The sequence below is a fragment of the Belonocnema kinseyi genome, chromosome 4 (genome assembly GCF_010883055.1).
Source record: "Belonocnema kinseyi isolate 2016_QV_RU_SX_M_011 chromosome 4, B_treatae_v1, whole genome shotgun sequence".
NCBI lineage: Eukaryota > Metazoa > Arthropoda > Insecta > Hymenoptera > Cynipidae > Belonocnema > Belonocnema kinseyi.
The window spans coordinates 102,092,212-102,111,111 of NC_046660.1; the positions used below are offsets into that span (position 1 = coordinate 102,092,212).

At 32.3% G+C, this 18,900-nt stretch overlaps 2 protein-coding genes across 7 annotated transcripts in view; both read left to right on the forward strand.

The window, feature by feature from the left end:
* LOC117171686 (pro-resilin-like) overlaps positions 1-11,327 on the forward strand; it is a 48,673-nt gene extending 37,346 nt beyond the window's left edge. For 4 of the 6 annotated variants that reach the window (XM_033359211.1, XM_033359212.1, XM_033359214.1 and 1 more), the window contains exons 2-4: positions 7,030-7,287; positions 7,603-8,478; positions 11,016-11,327. In XM_033359211.1, coding sequence (XP_033215102.1) covers positions 7,282-7,287; positions 7,603-8,478; positions 11,016-11,255 — 1,122 coding nt within the window. In that variant the 5' untranslated portion in view covers positions 7,030-7,281 and the 3' untranslated portion in view covers positions 11,256-11,327. Of the gene's footprint in view, positions 1-6,648; positions 6,779-7,029; positions 7,288-7,602; positions 8,479-11,015 lie in introns of all 6 variants that reach the window. The other 2 variants (XM_033359209.1, XM_033359210.1) reach the window with 1 other exon arrangement.
* A 4,323-nt stretch (positions 11,328-15,650) lies between these two features.
* Positions 15,651-17,820, forward strand: LOC117171033 (probable ATP-dependent RNA helicase ddx17). The gene is made up of 4 exons (XM_033358078.1): positions 15,651-15,721; positions 15,790-15,949; positions 16,471-17,346; positions 17,578-17,820. Exons 1-4 carry the CDS (start codon positions 15,651-15,653, stop codon positions 17,818-17,820), a joined length of 1,350 nt encoding a protein of 449 aa, XP_033213969.1.
* Positions 17,821-18,900: the final 1,080 nt, after the last annotated feature.

The following is an 18,900-nucleotide window of genomic DNA, read 5'->3' on the forward strand; positions in this document are numbered from 1 at the left end:
TTAACAAAGATAAGCTGTTATGACAGTCAGAATGACCCTTTTTGTTAGGACAGGTATACACTCGAAGTTATAAACCGCTCGTATTAGAGTCATTAAAATTTGACTCAAGAGATAAATTTATGTCTTCAAGACATAGAAACTTGTCTCCAATACATAAATTGAAGCCTGGTTCTGTCTCAAAACTGAGACATGCTCATGGCGACCTTTTCGACTTCAGCATGTCTTGATTGGGGACAATTCAAGTCGAACTCAAGTCAAAGCATTTTTATTCGGGCGCTACGGATTTTTCTATGCTGTCTCACAGGGAGAGGGAGGTGTTAAAAAAAAACTCGGAAATTCAACATTTTAGTAGAAAATTCCACTATGTGCTCAAAAGTTGAACTAATTTGTTAGAAAATCATTTTTAATTTCAATTTAATTTCAAACGTATTTTTCATTTGAAATATCAACTATTCGATTTTTTGTTGAAAATTCATATTTTGAGTTTTAAAATTAATGAATTTGCTAGAAAATTCAACTATTCTGTGGGAAATTAGTTTCTTTAATTGAAAACTAATTATTTTGGGATAAAAATTCAACTATTTCATTTTTGTTTAAGAATTGATTTTTTAAGATTAAGTATTTGGGTAAAAACTTATATAATTTCTTTTTATTCGTTTTTTAGTAATGAATGAATGCTCTCGGCTGGACATTCAATCATTTGGTCAAAAATGTATATATTTTGTTGAAAGTTCGTCCTTTTGGTTCAAAATTAAATTATTTTGTTAAAAATGAACTATTTTGTAGATCGATCGTCTCTTTGACTTAAAAATTCAACATTTTGGATAACAAATTTTTAATTGATTGGCCAAAAAACTTCCTAAGTGGAAAATTTAGCTTTTTGGTTGAAATTCAAACTAATTTGTTGGTTAATAAGAAACAGTCAGAATTCATCAACCCCCCCCCCCAATCCCTCAAATTATCTTATATAATTTTACATGAACTTTACATAAATGTACGTCATAAGTTTAGTCGAAAATATATACGTAAGATATGAGGCAGCAGAGGGGGATGAAATGTATGGACCTTAACGAAAGATGGTACGTGCTTCAAAATTTCAGAAAAAAACCATATGTGATTTATGCACAGCATTTGCAGTTTAGAAATAATATCTTATGTGTGTGCTACAGCACGAATACTGACATTTCTAATGTGCCGCTAAACTTACATTAGACTTTTTTGGAATGATTATACTAGCAGAAATATATAAATTACGTTCTACATTTCATCGCAGACCTTTTATTTCATTCATAGTTTTCCGGATTCTGTCAAAATCTAACGTTCAGGCACTAATAGAATTATTTAGCTGGTAGATTAGATGAAGTTGCGCAAATGATTAATGTTTGCCCAAAGATATTCTTTCTGGAACAAATGAAAATCATCTAACCTGAACTTCAAGAAGGAATTCCATTTCATTTTCTGTCGAAAATTTTCATGTGATGATAAGTATCACGCAGCTGAAATAGAAGTTCTTGAGCAATTAAAAGAAAAATTTCAAACAGCCTGCATTACTTCGGAAAAAGTTTTTATTCTGATTCTTGCACCAAAATCTTGGGGTCGCAGAAAGTTAGCTGAAGGATATCGTGCGTCAGAACGTCAGTGTTGCAAAGCTAGAAAACTGGTTGCTGACCACGATATTTTAGCGAGGCCTAATCCAAACGAAGGAAAAACATTGTGGCCTCAAGTTGAAGCTCTTGTTGTAGCCTTTTATAAAGATGATGCGAACAGTCGAATTTTACCAGGAATGAAAGATTTCATTTCAGTGAAGAAAAAAGATGGCTCTCGAGAACACGTTCAGAACAAATTACTATAATTCAATATTCCTGAACTGTATAAACGTTTTAGCGAATTGCTTCCTGATGTAAAAATCGGAATTGTGTATTTGCTGGTTCTGCTGGCACTCACAATGTTTGCAATTGCGTGCATCACGAAAGCGTGAAACTGAAGCTTAATGAACTCAATATCTTGCAAGTGTTATCAAAAACATTTTGCCATAAATTTTGGGTGATCACTGTATTGATAAAATTGAGTTTTAGACTGGGCGAAAAACTGATGAAAGCAAGCTGTTGACCGAGATAGCGGACATCAAGGACTTTGTCGAAGTGCTTAGTAATTACTTATTAAAACCAAGCGCGCATAATTTTTTTGCCAACAAACAGTCATTGTTTGTTAAATACTTAAAGGAGAAATTGGTAGTCAGTATTTTCACAGCAGTTATTTATTACAGAGAAGATTATCAACTGAAACATTGTAGCATGGCCATATTATCCGACGCTCTAACTCATGATTCTGTAGCCGTACACGCATTGCAGAAAATAATTGTCAATTACTTGGAGAGTAGTTTTGAACCCAAGACGATATTTTACTTTTCTGACAGAGCACCGCAATACTTGAAGAACAAGCACAACTTTGCCAGTCTTCGCTTTCATGAGGAAGATTGGGAAATTGAAGCAGAGTGGAACTTTCACGCTACGAATCATGGTAAAGGGACTTGGGATGGAATTGGTGGAAGTTTTAAGAGACTTGCAGCACCAGCTAGGGGGGCTTCCATAAACCACGCAATCCAATTTTTCCACTTTTGGAGCCTCTCCCTTCCCTCATGTGGTCCACCGGGGCATTATCGTTGCCCCCCCCCCCACCTAGGGTGCTACGTAGTTTTTTTTCTATTTCCTGTTAAACAAAAATAAAACAAAAATTAGGAGTGTTAGCAACCACGCACGTGTTTGCGGCCAGAATCTTCTTGCCTCGAATCGTTAACTAATGTAAGAAAACAAAAAGATTTGGGAAAGAGGCACGCGGGAGTGGAGATAGAGGCCATTCGACTTCACTCGGTTCGGTTTGCAGGGATCGAATTTAGGGTTACACGTACTACTTCAAAAAAGGAATAAGCTATGGGTTTTTTATTTTAACCTCAATATAAAACCACGTGGCTCGGGCTTGTAACCCCCCAACCCCCTTGTGGACCAGCGGGGCCTTTCGTCGACCCCCCTCCCCCTAAAGAAACTACGGGGTTTATGGAAGGCCCTTAGTCTACAATCCTCTCTAAAAGATCAAATTTTGACAGCACAAACGTTATACGAATGGGTGTTGAAAAACTTTAAGGAAGCCATCATTATCTTTAGCTCTTAAGAAAATCATGCTGTAAATGCAGAAACATTAAAAGATAGATTCGAATCTGCGGTGACGATAACGGGTACTTTAAAGTACCATTCAGTGATTCCAACCGTAGATGGAATACACCTTGCGCTCAAAAGTTTTTTCTTAGAGGAAAAATCTGATCTTTTTCGAAAATTAAGAATGAAGAAGGATTATAAGCAAAGGAGCAAGTACGCAAAAGTAAGATATTTGTAGAGTTGATTCACACTATGTTCTTGGGTGATTGCATTGCTGGTAATTATGAAATATGTAATATATGCGAAGTAGATACACCCCAAAAATAATCCCGAGATAGTTAAATGTACGTTTAGCGGCACATTAGAACTGTTAGTATTCGTGCTCGGGTGCTGCGAAAGTTTAACGGGCTACCCTCGAATGTAAAAATTTAAATTTCGCCATGAAAATATTTCCGGTCCACTTTTTATCCTATATGACTTAAATGAATATAAGAAAACGTATTCTTTGAAATAGATTTTTTAGAAATGTTTTTTTTTCAAAAAAGCAATTTGAATTTTAATTTGAAAGCAAAACAACATTATTTTTGAAGATATCACTGTAACAGACTTAAAGCACGTAAAAAGAGCTTTCTAAGACACTATTATAGAAGTCCAATTGGAGCATCCTAAAAGAAGTTACACGAACTTGAATGTGAAGAAACGCGTGAAAATGTGAAAACTTGAGGCCCTTGTATATTGACAACCGATTGATAAATGAATCTATGATTTGGTGAAATAATATAGGTCCACTAGTACTATAATTCAGCCAAGTGTTGGGAATAATTGACGTATTCTGCCCCATAGATATGTCGAAAAATGGTCAAATGGCCTACTAGCAACATTGGTAAATTACGTAAAAAAATGCCGAAAATTTTTATTTATTATTAATAAATTTATTACAATGGTCAAAGAGAAACACTAAGATACATTTCAAATGCTTCAATAATCTATAGATACCAATTTATATCCACTAATGTAATGGCCTATTTATTTGCTGCTATCAAAATAGCTGTTTTTAAAAAAGTGTATGAATTTTAATTGATTAATTCAGTGATTTTAGTGTGCCTACATGTGGATTGGTTCAAATTTGAATTCATTCACAACATTCTTTAGTTAATTGAAGATGTCATATAGGTTCCTGAACAAAGCCATCATATATCGTGTCATCACGCAATCAACTCGTAAGCTTTGCGTGGTAGACGAAAGTAAGAGCAATCTTGACCTACGTATCTATGTTAATGCGGTCTGCACAATGCACAAATGCTAATGGACTGACGTGTAAGCTAGCACAAGCCTATTTTGCATGCTTGCTTTATCGGTATCAATTCAAAAATTACATATTTCTGGAAGAAATATCCAGAATTAAAAAGTCGTAATTAACTTTAAGGTTACAATTTTTATTATTCTATCTAAAAGGTTATATCTGCATCCTAATAAGATTTAGTTGTATTAAAAAATAGAACCTACGTCGTCTTATCTACATACATACAATTTAAAGCACTATTAGATATATTATTAACAAAGCTTAATAAAATTAAGATGCAGAATAAGCACGATTTTTATTATTGTTTTATGATGAGCTGTTTGAAAATGTACTTCATCTGGTACATATAATAGCAAAAAAAAAAGAAAACCTCAAAAAACCTGGAAATGCTTATAGCCAAATATGTTATTATAACCAATGTAGTAGTCAAATCCCTTTTGGGAAAAATGTGTAAAATTTATCTTAAAGGGCCGTCCATAAAATACGCTAAAACTGTAAAAAAATGTATCCTTTTGGTCACAAATTAAGCTACTTAGTTCAAAATTAATTTTGTTTGTTTGTTTTGTTGAACATTTATTATGTTAGAGGCCGTGGACAAAACACGTAAAGACTTTAGAATGTGGAGGGGGCACCTCGTGCGTTATGCAGTTGAAAATTGAAACATTTGGTGGAATATTCCTTTTTTGTTGGTTGAAAGTTCATCTTGTTCGATAGAAAATAAATATTTTAGGTTAAATATTCGTCCTTTTTTATTAATAATACAGCAGTATGGTTAAACATTATACTTTTTTGGTTAATTCTTTCACCATTTTTTGAAAATTTCTCTTTTCCGGTTGAACTCAAATGTGTTTTATTCCAAGTAAAATTTTTTGTTGAATTGTCCATCACATTATATTTTACTTATATTATATTTATTTACTATATGTTTCGTTGAAAAATCATATTTTTTGATGGAAAATAAACTGCTTGCTTTAAAGTTAAACTATTTCAAAATATCATACCGCCTGGTTCAAAATGTAACTGTTTTATAGAAAATTTGCCTTTGTAATGTCTCAATTTCGTATAAAATTAAACTGTTTGGTTGAAAATTAACTCTTTTGTTGAAAATCCTTTTTTTATGGTGAAAATTCAACTATTTTTACGAAAATTTAACTGTCTGATAAAAAATTTGTCATTTATAAGTTGAAAAATGCACTACGTCGTACAAAATTAATTTCTTTAGTTTAAAAGTTTATTTTTAAAACTGATTATTTGACGATTCCATTTCTGCTTACAAAATTGTTTTTAGTTGAGAATTCCACTTTTTTCTAAAAATGCATCTTTATGGATCAAAAATTCATCTTTTCTGGTGAAAAGTCATCTTTCTTAGTTAAAAATATTTTTTTCTGTGCGGAAAATTCAACTGCTTGCCAAAAAAATGTTTCATCACCCCTATTTTGAGAGGTTCTTGCCTCACGTTACTTTGCCTAAAGGATGGAGGGGGGAAGGGGGTACGGTCGTCAAAAAAAGGCGCCGGTAAAAAATAACTTGAAATTTAGAACGCAGTGTATGGCTCTAAATATAAACAATGTAACATGTGTTTCTTGTGTTACGAAATGTCATAAAACTTAATTTTTTTATATTTAAGCATTTAAGTAAGGCCATTATTCAAGTAATAAAAAAACTGACAATCTTGCAGGAACTTATACGGTCATACACCATTTAAAAAGTTGATTACATTCTGAAATCAATGTTTGGTTAATTGGAAAAGTTACCAATCCTTATTTTAAGTTTTAACATCATTTAAACTATTGCAACTACATTCAAATTCTAAGGTGTCAAATTTAAATTCAAAAGTAGTTCCAACCGATGTACATTGGAAACAATCGACATAAAATGTAAAAAAACATGTGAATTTAATTAAAATTTGTAATGTATAGTTGATTATGTAGTTTCAACTGTTTCTCTATTATGCAATGAATTCATTCTCTCTTTAATATAAAATTGACACCTCCGGATTTAGTGCGAATTTATTTAAGAAATTTCAATGTCTAGTTAAGAACTTATTGTGTGTAGTATTGACAATATTATTTTATATTACATTTGAAAGGTAACGTATCGAACAATGTTTTTTTTCGGTAAAAAATTATATATAACTTGTCTGAATCCTTTAGTTTCTTATAAAAAAATCCATTCTTTTTATCTTTTATGCAGTTCCATTGAAATATAATGGGTCTATTTCCACCTGGCATAGTACAGAAAGTGTATTGATCGATTACACAATTTCGAAGGTGATTTAATCTCAAAGAAGGTTGAAAGGATTCGTAACTTTTACGCGAATAAGGTACAAGTGGATTTTAGTCTATGCTGAATTATGAAGTTATTTAAGTAAGAAATATTCAGTTAACAATTTTATAGATAAATAATTTTATTCGAATTAACCAGACTTCATCGATACCTAAGGGATGGTTCTAGATAATTATTTAATATTTTAAGACAGATTTGCATGTGTAGGTAAAAACAATTGACAAGGCAATGGTACATGTCAATCTTATCATCGGTTTCTTCACTGATTAAACTAGACTATCTTTTAAGGTACATTATGTGCGGTCCTCTTGAATGAAAGTCAAGAGCCTTGGGTGAGATAGAGGAGGTGTGATTATTCTGGGTTGTGGTCATCACGTCCTTGAACCGAGATCTGGTTGTTACATTTGGTTAGTGTTGCGTAAATTATACGTACGCGGAAGGTGGATACCTAGTCCTGGTGGGGATTTAAATATTTAGTATAAAAGTTATCGGCACATCGGAGATCAACATCATATCTTCATCGATTCTCCTCCCATCAATATGAAGGTAGCAAATCTATTTCAAAATAGACTTTTAATACTTCTATCTCCTGTGTAATATATTCATACATTTATGAAGTATGAATGCCATTTTCAATAACCTTTTTGATCCTATCGGGATTATACTAAATACAATAATTTTTATACAATTTTATATTTACCACCTCACAATTGTTATCAATTATTACCCCCCTCCTCCTATATAGTAAATCTAACTTAGTTCAAATCAGAAATTTTATAAATTAGAATATCACGAAAAATAAAAGCTATCGATAAGGGGCTAATCATTTAGACATTAAACTAACATTAATTTATTTTTCAGATTTTCGTAGTTCTGTGTCTAGTGGTAGGAGCCTTTGGAAGTTTGGAGCCAGCTGGTTATAGGCCTCCTTCAAATCGTTACATTCCTGTCAATAAAAAAAACAGTGCGGTACCTTCTCAAAGATCTCAATATCTTCCACCTGTCGAACATGCTTCTTCTAACCAATATTATTCTCCAACATCGTCCTTCGGTGCTTCTGAGCAAAATGTAGACAATCAATATCTTCCGCCCTACAATACTCAACAGAACTCAAACCAAGGATCTTCCAGGAACTACTTAGCTCCTGTTATTGATCGTGTCTCTTCTAATCAATACAATTCTCAAGACTCGTCATATGGTGATTCTCAGGGGAATGTGGACAATCAGTATCTTGCGCCCTTTAATTCTCAACAGAACTTGAACCAAGGACCTGGAAGGAACTACTTAGCTCCTGCTATTGATCGCGCCTCTCCTAATCAGTATAATTATCACGCTTCGACATCTGGTGCTTCTCAAAGAAATTTGGACAATCAATATCTTGAGCCCTTTAATTCTCAACAGAACTTGAACCAAGGACCTGGAAGGAACTATTTAGCTCCTGCTATCGACCGTGCCTCTTATAATCAATACAAGCCTTATTATTCGTCAGTTTCCAGTTCTTCCTCCTCATCCTCCTATCCATCATATCAGTATTTTCCCTCATCTTCTCACACTTCTTTCACTTCACCTTCATCGGCTTACCCTTCTCTGGCAAATCCTTATTCTCCTCCTTCCACTTCTTATGGAGTTCCTTCGCAAGGATTCAACAAAATCGCTGCCAGTAGTCCCTCTTCTCAATATCTTTCGCCAAATGTTAATCAAGACTACTCAAGTGGACGCAACTATCAAGAAGAGTGGGTGAGTATCCATTTAAAGCATCCGCTTTTTTTAAATCGCCCTCTTATACTCGCTTTTTCCCACAAGAATTTACATTTTGAAAACAAATATTATCTAATATTTCCCAGTTCATTCGACTGAGCCTAACCTTTCACCCGCCAGTAAGAGCGATTTTTCTTTGAACAAGTTCTTTGAAAATTTTTTATTATCTTTTTATATGTTAATAAAATTAATTTAAAATCTGAGAGATTTTACACATCAAATCGTAAATTATATTAGAGATTGAATATTGTTTCCGTAGAGGAAATTTACGAACAGGTATTTTCACGATTTAAAATTTTTATTTTTTATGAGGAGACATTCAGTGAGTTATTTTTATGATAAACTGTTTTTGAGACCAGGAAATTTATTTTTATCATATCGAGTTTTTTTTTCAATATTCTCAGGAACAAAAATAAAAATATAGAGTAATGTGCCGGAGCATGAAGACTATTTTTGAGGCCGGGAAGTTTATCTTCATGAAATCGAGTTTAAACAAAATTAATCTCAGAAACAAAAATAAAACATATACAGTGCCGCACAAGAGTTTGAATTTCAAAGCTTTATTAAATTCCACGTCAAATTATCCTTATTTGAAGCACTTTTCATTATTAAAGACTGAGTGAGTAAGATAGAGCTGTCTAATTTCTGGCTTTGGCAATTTTTATTATTGAACTTTAACTTCTGAAAAAATGAAGAAAAATAATGGTAAGAATCTGAAAGTAACGCAAAATAAACCTTCAAATCTCCTTTTTTAAATTAGTTCAAAGATCTGTAAGAATATTTACTTGTTTTCGTCTATCGGACGCCTCTACACTTTTTCTAATAATTTGACAACTAGACAAATTTTTTAAAGTTTCTTAAACTCATTTAAAAAAGAAAATTTAAAGGAAAATTTTTCATGTCTTTCAAATATTATTATTACTTCCGTATATTTTGCCAGAAGGTATCCTGCGAGAAGTGAGTGCACGTTCTTAATCGCTCATTTTGTAGGTCTCTTTATGGACGATACTAGATGTACAACAAATTTTTATTATAAAACCTTGCACATTTAGGAAAGTTCTACAAAAATACCTTTTGCTCTTTCATAATATTATGCATTCGTTTACGAGAAAAATTCGAGATCTCAATTTTCAGGAAAAAAAGTCCCGGCCTCAAAAATGGTTTACCCCAAAAACAAATAGAAGAATGCTTTTCTTATATAATCAGAAACTTTTAGAAATTGTAACTATAGATAGGTGGGATTTTCTAGAATTTTTTTTCATCTTTCTGAAATTAGAAAAAAGAAAGAAGATTTTGTGAAATACCCCAACTTCTGATTTGAAGTGTAAAAACTGTATGATTTGAAATAGAGGCGGTTATGTGATTACCCCGTTTTTAATTTTAAACTAAAGAATTATACTCGAGGAAAATATATGTAGTAGAACGTATCGAAAATAAAAATTGGTCTCTCTTTTTCTGAAGAGGGTGCTGAAAAGTTGCCAGTAGATGCTGAAATGGCTTTCTGAAAGCTTGAGCAAAAAAAGTTATCTCAATTCGTACAACACAATCAAAAATAAACATCGCGAAAAATTGAATTTTTATTTTTATTTTCAAACGAATAATTTTTTGTCTCTTTCTGGGGTTGACGGTACAAGTTGTCTACTATAATAATATAAGTACCTATGTAGTATCATTTCAGTTTTCTCGTTGTTTTACAAAATTAATAATTTTTTATCTCATCGGCGTGAGCAGGAAAAGTTGTGAACTATGGTGAGACATGTGCCTATTTAGTATAATCTTCATAAGTATCTTATGTTCGCGCTGTAACTTAATGTTGCGAACATAAACCAGTTTTTATAAGAATATTTCTTTCCTGTTAAAATGTCAGGAAGTCATTTATAGATCCACTTGAGATTTTGCAGGCTCACTGGAAAAGGAAGGATCAAAAATCATATGTTCAATTACGCCCAACTGTGTAGTAGAATCGTCTATTTATTTGCTTCCAATTTCTAAAGACAATTTTTAGTGCTCCCTAAATTTTAAAGCAGTGAGAAACCCGTCACTACATTAAAGCAGTAAAGATTTCCACTGATTAATCAGTGCATTTGTTCGATTGTTTGTGGCTTTTTACAGATTTGATTCACAAGTAAACTAACGGAATTATCACTCTCCGATTTTAATAAAAATTTGCACAATTATACACCTACGGCAAATAACCAAATCTGTTTTTTTATGTATGTAATAGCGGAATTTTAAGGCCTAAAACGAGCTCTAAAAGATCAAACTTTAAATTTCATCTTTGAGACGTATTTTCCACTTTTTAAATGTCGCCATTGCGAAAATGAAAAAAATACATGTTGATTATTTTGCATGCCTTTACAAATATGCTAAATTCCTTTAAAATCGGAAAGTGGCAGTTACATAGGTTGACTATGAGTGACGTACATTTCACTGCTTCAAGTTTATAAAATGACCAAAAGGAGAAGCATTAAAGTAAAAAATATTTTTTGACTTTGAATATGTTTTTACGTGTCTAGAAGCCAGCAAATCACGATTTCGAGTACCAAGTAAACGATGGATACGGAAACAATTTCGGTCACAAGGAGAACCATCAGGGCGAGACGACTTATGGAATTTACAACGTACTTTTGCCTGATGGGCGTAAGCAGATTGTTGAATACGAAGCAGACGAACACGGGTTTAGACCCAGAATCTCATACGAAGAGATTGGAAATGGATTCAATGCTAAAAACCAAAACTCAGAGGGACCTTACTAAAGCTTAAAGAAACTTGTGAAATATCTTGTAAGAAGCAACATTACATAAAATAAGAAGTGTTATTTTAACGCCGATTATTGTTAAATTGTTCTGTAAAAAAATATCGAAGGGTGTTATATCGAGATGACTCACTTTATACTCCTCAAAAATTAGAGAAAAAAAAACAATCATGTAAATTATTTCTTTTTTGGATAAAAAATACGTTTTATCAAAATTCTTTCGTTTCTTATTCGATGAACGTTCCTTTAAGATTCCCTCATGTATATTTATGACATGCAACAAAATGGGCGTTATGAGTAAGTGCATGCTTTTATGATCTTTCAAGCGAAAGACTTCTTCAGAAGTCGATTTTTATGGTATCTACATTGTTTATTAAAAAATTCACAAATAAAACTTTTACACCAAATTACACAAAAAACTAGAGGGCTGCAAGATGAAGCTCTTGTAATTTCCACTTCTCTTTATCACGCATACAGTCGTAACAACAAACAATATGGAGATAAGTTCTATGCTTCTTGTTCCAGAAATAAGATGTTCCAGAGTTCTTCAAATATTTTGAATAATCAACCGCGTGGATTTTAAAATTATTATATATTTTATTACAATAAAAAAATATACCTGAAGTAATTTGATAAATGTACCTTCATAACTATAGACTAAATCCATTTCAAATTCAGCAGGGACCTACACTTGAAATCACAGAATCTTTAGATTGTAATAGCGTCCATCAACTTCTTTCAAAATCCGTGGTTTTCTGAAAAAATTAAAAATCGATTTTCTCAAAAACCCCACGATTAACTTTTTTGCCACTTTCTTAACTTGTGATTTGACAATAAAGATATATTGTACGTTTAAGGATTGTTAAAAAACTTTTGTAGCCAGCATAATTCTTTTTTTTTAAACAGAAATTTATATTTTTTCTTGGAAACAATGACAGATACGAAAAAATGTTAAGATAAAAGTTTGCATGTCGAAAAAATTAATATTAAAAATATCTTATTTTTCAATATTTTTCATAGTATACAAAAAAAAATTCATGAATTACATATTCAGGAGCAAAAATATGTCAGTCTTAAAAATAGTTTGGCCCGCATATCGCGCTCGTTTAAACTTCAGAGGAATTACAGCCAAAAATTGTAACTAAAATTTTTTACTATTTATTTTTAAATAAGGTTCTGAAAGCACCTACGGTTTTGATGATAACATTCGCATTATGGAACTCGCGCTCGATAATTTGTGTCCAATTAAAAAACTTCATCAAGATAATTTGTAAATCTTATTTAAATCAACTAAAAACGACGTTTTAAATTTACGGATCTCTTGAATACAAAAAATTCATATTTTTTAAAATGAGCGAATTTTTTGTACTTTGTCTAATTAAGAAATTTCACTAAAATAGTTTCAAAATACATGTATTTTATATCTAGTAGAAATTTGGATTGATATTTCTTAACCTATTAGAAAATTTGTTTTTCCTTTTTGCAAAATTTCAAAATTTTGCAAAGCATATAACATTTTGGATTTTTATCAAATTAAAAAATTTCATTATGATAATTTCCAATTATTTTTGCTGCGTACCAGTAAATCTTACAAAAATGTCTAAAACTCACAAAAAAATTGTATTCAAATTGTGAAAACGTCTGATTTTTGGAATTTTTATCTAATCGAAAACTTTCCTAATTTCTATCGACATTGAAAATTTTATTTGGATAATTTGCAAGTATTCTACCCATTTAAAAGAAACTTTGACAAAAATTTCTAAAATTAAAAACAATATTTTCAAACTTTGAAAATGCTCTAATCTTTAAAATTTTTGTTGGAAATATCTGCTTAACGAAATTAATCTTAATTTTGGGAACCTTATGAAGAGTATCGCAGGCTGACTCGATTGGACAAATCCTTCAAAAGTTTGTGTGCTTACAAGATGCAGGTAACCATACATTAAGACATACAGACATACAGACAGACATACAGACAGATAAACATACAGACATAGTACAGACAGATACCGAGAAAATGTTATGATTTTCGGATTCTGTGAGTGCCGAAACGTAAAGATCCGTTAAAGACCAGAGACCGAAAATTTGGACGATCATGTTACACTCTCATGAATGAGAATGTAAAAAGGGGAAAAAAGATCAAAACTCCAATTTTTTAAATTTAGTTTGGCATGAAAAAGGCGAAATAAAAAAAGTCCTGATTGATCCGGGTCGCTACTTTAAAACAGTCATTTTCACGGATGTAATGAAAGTGTCCAAATTTTCGATCTCTGGTTTTTAAGGGGGTATCCCTATATAGATCGCGAAAAATCGAAGAAAACTTTGGGGATTTTTTGTAACAAAACTACATGATGTTTCAATCTCAAATTTGGACTAATATTTATTGACGTTTTATTACAATAAAAAAATGTTTTTGATGCAAAATGTTAATCAACAAATCCGCCATGACGCGCGAAATTTGACAACTCCCCCCCCCCTCTGGTTTTATGGGCAATGCCATCGGTCCTGTGCCTCTCTGAAATCTGTACCTCGTCCGTATACCTATTTTCAAAGCCTGAAAAAATTATTTCACAAATCGAAGGAAAAAAAAAGTTTCGAAAATTTTTTATTTATGGTTAATGCAAATAAGTGGATAAATAATATTTTTTCCGAAAAACAAAGAGGTATATCGACTAGGCAATTAAATTATCTTTGAAATGGCGTTTCTCCGAAAAGTTGAAAATTCGCGAAAAAAACCACAGCAGCTAAACTGCTCCAAATTTCGGACTAAAAATTTAACAGAGTACTCTTGAAATGTTATACTTTCGATTTGTACAATAAAAAAAATAGATTTTTTCATCATTCTATATAGGAATACCCCCTTGAAGAATCTTTGCGTTTCGGCACTCACAAAGTTTGAAAATCATACAATTTTGTCGGTGTCTCTCTGCAGGTCTGTCTGTATATCTGTATGGCTGCATGTATGGTTACTTGAATGTTGTATCCACACTGACTTTTGAAGGATTTGTCTAATCGAGTTATCCTTGGATACACTTTTTAAGGTTCCCAAAATGAAGGTTAAATTCGTTAATCAGATATTTCCAACCAAAATAAAAAATTTAGAGCATTTGTGGCATGTCATTTTGGCATGCTACCCTTAATTTTTAGTGCCCGTTTTCTCAGGACTATATTATTTTTTACTTTAAAAATTAAAATCCATTTTTCTTCCTTTTTTACTTTTTCAGTTGCCTTACATAAACAATACATCCCTTTATTTCTTCACTGACACCCCCAACAACGGCATTATTTAAATTCGTAATTAAATTTTGTTCAATGTTGTTTTTACTTAAAGAAGGTTATTAAAAAGTAGTATAACTTTAAGTGAATTAATACAACTTAAGCACTCAGAGGACGATAGAAGGTGATAAATTGCATATAGAATATGGTTATTATATGGTCAAAAAAATATTTTTTTTATTTCGGTAGTTGAAGTATTTTGTTAATTCAACAACATTAAAATCTACAAGTGTTCATAACAAAATATTAACTCCAAAAGTACTTTGCAAACCGGCCGAATACTTCAAACACTTTGGTCACTTCAAAATTAAATTAGCAACTTAAATTAGTGATAATTAGATTCAAGGAGTTACATGAAAAAAACTTTCTTTTGGTTTGAAGAAATCATTATCTTGGTTGAAATAATAAAAATAAGTAAGAAATTGGAATTTATAAGAATAGCCTTATTAATTCGACTATTTCCAGAATATAAGTGATAAAGAGAAAGGCTAAACAAATTATTTATTAAATTATAGTTGTGGAATTGTAAACATCTAGAGTTTTATCTTATAGCTGCACCATTATGATTCTTTTTTTATTTAGAAAATGATTAAAAATTCCAATAAAATGTTTTGAACTAAAATAGTGTAGTATGAGAGTACTTAAAAAATGTATTATTCACACATAATTTTATTACAAAGTTTTGATGCTATCAAAATTGAAGTTTTGACAAATTTTCTCTGCTGTATAAAACTTGAAAATTTCTTAATATTGTAATCTGGAATTTTCACAAAGTGTTTCCACAAAGTGAAATTTCATGTTTTCAATTACTTGAAATAGAAAAGAAGGATAGATTCGAAAAACTTATAAAGACGACAATGTTTAAAAAATGTATATATTTTTAGTAATGGGTGTTTTAAGATTTTACTTCTGTTTCATGTCATCAATAATCCGTCTAAAACCATTTATTTGTATCGATAACATGCCAAAATTTAATGATTCAAAAAAATTATGGGGATGAAACACTTATATCTGAATTGCATTTTTCAGGAGTGAAAAATTTCCCAGGAAGAAAACATGGTGATATCGTGGTTAATATATATATATATATATATCTGCAATTCAAAAGACATCGCATGAAATGTATGGAAGAGGCCTTTCGATCAAATTGGGTGGAAGGTATATTATGGGCTATCTTGCTCTTGAGCGAAAGTAAGAGTCTTGGGTGAGATAGAGGGGGTGTGATGATTCTAGGTTGTGGTCATCTCGTCCTTGAACAGAGATCTGGTTGTTACATTTAGCGAGTATTGCGCAAATTTGTCTATACGCGGAGGGCGGAATTTCGGTCTTGGTGGGGATTCAAATTTGCAGTATAAAAGTTATTCGCGCATCGGAGATCACCATCAGATCTTCTCCGATTCTTCTCACAACAATATGAAGGTAGGTGATAGATTTCAAAACAGACTTTTAGTTGTAGCCTACTCCTATTTCTTGTGTAATACTTCTAGTATCTCTCTATTCAACTAGAAAATAGGAATATCATTTTCAATATGACGTCTAAAACCAGACATTAATGAAATTATAATATGTTTTATTTACTGTGAGGTTTCATTTAAGAACATGCATTTCAAAGGTTCTAATCTGGGACGGGCAAACTGGAATTTTCTATAAAATCGGGGGCGCTGATTTTGTCAATACAATTTATACCATATTCTGAAGGTTCGGGAGTTCACCACCTGAGATACAACCATTCCATACAAATGTTTAGTCGTAGAACCTTGTAATTTGGACACGTCGATAGTCTACATAGTATCTCTAATTTATAATCCCCAGGCCCTTTTTAAAGTAATTGATTTTAGAATAAGAGATTTCATAAATTACAGTAGCACCTGAAATGGAAGATGTTGATAGATCCTTGTTACTTGGACACGATGTCATATTAATAATAATTTATTTTGCAGGTTTTCGTAGTTTTTTGCCTGGTTGCAGGAGTCTTTGGAAGCTTGGAGCCAGTTGGTTATCAGCCTCCTTCAAATCGTTACCTTCCTTCTAATAGACAAACTAATTCGGCAACTTCTCAAATATCTCAATATCTTCCACCTGTCAAAGGTGCTTCTTCCAATCAATCTAATTCTCCAACTTCGTCCGTTGGTGCTTCTCGGCGAAATGTAGACAATCAATATCTTCCGCCCTTCAATACTCAACAGAACTCAAACCAAGCATCTGCCAGGAACTATTTAGCTGCTGCTATTGATCGTGCCTCTTTTAATCAATACATTTCTCAAGCTTCGCCATTTGGTTCTTCGGAGCAAAATGTGGAGAACGAATATCTTGTGCCCTTGAATTCTCAACAGAACTTGAACCAAGGATCTGGAAGGAACTACTTAGCTCCTGCGATTGATCGTGCATCTCCCAATCAGTATAATTCTCACGCTTCGCCATCTGGTGCTTCTCAAAGGAATTTGGACAATCGATATCTTGCACCCTATAATTCTCAACCAAACTTCAACCAAGGAACTGGAAGGAATGACTTAACTCCTGCTATCGACCGTGCCTCTTCCAGTCAATATAAACCTTATTCTTCATCAGCTTTTAGTTCTTTCTCCTCATTCTCTTCTCCATCCTATCAGTCTTCCCCATCATCTTCTCACACTTCTTACTCTGCTCCTTCATCGACTCACTCTGCTCATACAAATTCTTACTCCCCTCCTTCCAATTTATATGCAGCTCCGTCACAAGGATTCACTAGAATGGCTGCCGGAAGTCCCTCTTCTCAATATCTTTTGCCAAACGCTAAACAAGGCTACTCAGGTGGACGTGACTATCAAGAAGAATCGGTGAGTTATGATTTTTAGTATCCTATCTTTACCGTCGCTATTTTAAACTTACTGTTTATAACTGTCTAAATCTGAATCAGCGATTGCTTTATATAAGGCCTGTATCTGATTAAACAGTAAATAAAAAAAAACATTCTAAAAAATTTCTCTTTTCACATAAATCTTTACATAGTTTTTATTTTTGTATTAAAAAGATTAAAAATATTTTGAGAGATTGTGTTATGTGTCTAGGAACCCGCAAATTACAATTTCGAGTACCAAGTAAACGATGGATACGGAAACGATTTCGGTCACAAAGAGAACCGTCAAGACGAGAAGACGTATGGAATTTACAGCGTCATTTTGCCTGATGGCCGTAAGCAGGTTGTCGAGTATGAAGCTTCTGATGAAGGATTCAGACCAAAACTCTCATACGAAGAGATTGGAGGTGGATTCAAGAATGCGAAAAGCCAAAACTTCGGGGGACCTTACTGAAGCCCAAAAAACCTTGTAAAATATATTGTAAAGTGCATCTTTACAATATATATGAAGACCTATTTTAACACCAAATTGTGTTAAATTTATCTGGACCAGACGCAGCATGAATGAGTGTGATTGTAAAAGTTTTAGTGACTGCGAAATTACACATAAAAGATAAACAATCTTCTTATAAGTTATTTTTTGTAGAATAAAAAAAATTCTTTTACTAAAATCCTTTCATACCTCATTCATTCAAAATTCCTGTAAGATCCTTTTATCGTATTTGGCATAGACCTCAAAATTAGAGTTGTAAATAGTTGCAAGATTTTATGATCTTTCAATCTAAAATGCTCCTTCATAAGTACAGGTTTTATGGGATCTGCAGAATGCATTCCTTCCTTGCGTTTTTTTATGAGAAAACTTAAGCATAAAAACTTTGTATCAGAGTAAATGAAAAATTCCTGGTAAAAAATGTGTATTACTCAAATATAGACCATTATACTTTGCTCACAGAAACCATTAGTGTGTATTTTTATACATGTCATTTTTTAGTAATGAACATTTTTATTGTGCCTTTATTTTTGTGTGTCTTATATATGTTGTATTAAAAAAATACTTTAGCGTAGTCATATGACTTTTTACAGTTGTCGAAATGAACACGTTTTGTTTTATAATATGGGGTGACAAAACAATTAATGATCATATTTTACTGAAAAATTCATGTGCAAACCTCATGTCAACGTTCTGGATGCAGTTTTTATATATAATCTAGAACGTAAATTATATATGTAGGTATGTATGTAAACAGGTGTAATTTTTCCACAATTGTTCGGTGTGCACACGGAGAAAAATGTCTAGTTTGGTGAACAAGGATTCGGGTTCGCTAGACAGTCGATTTAAAATCTGTCTAGTTAGAATTACAAGACATGTGGTATAGGTTACCAGAAATCTAGTACGGTCAACATTTCCGTGGCTAGTAGATCTAAATAGCTGTCTAGTATAATCAACCAAACGTTGAGTAAGGCTTACATGATAGTTTTTAGGTAATTTAACTAGTTTTTTGGTAATATTTACCAGATATATAGGGTTCGAGTA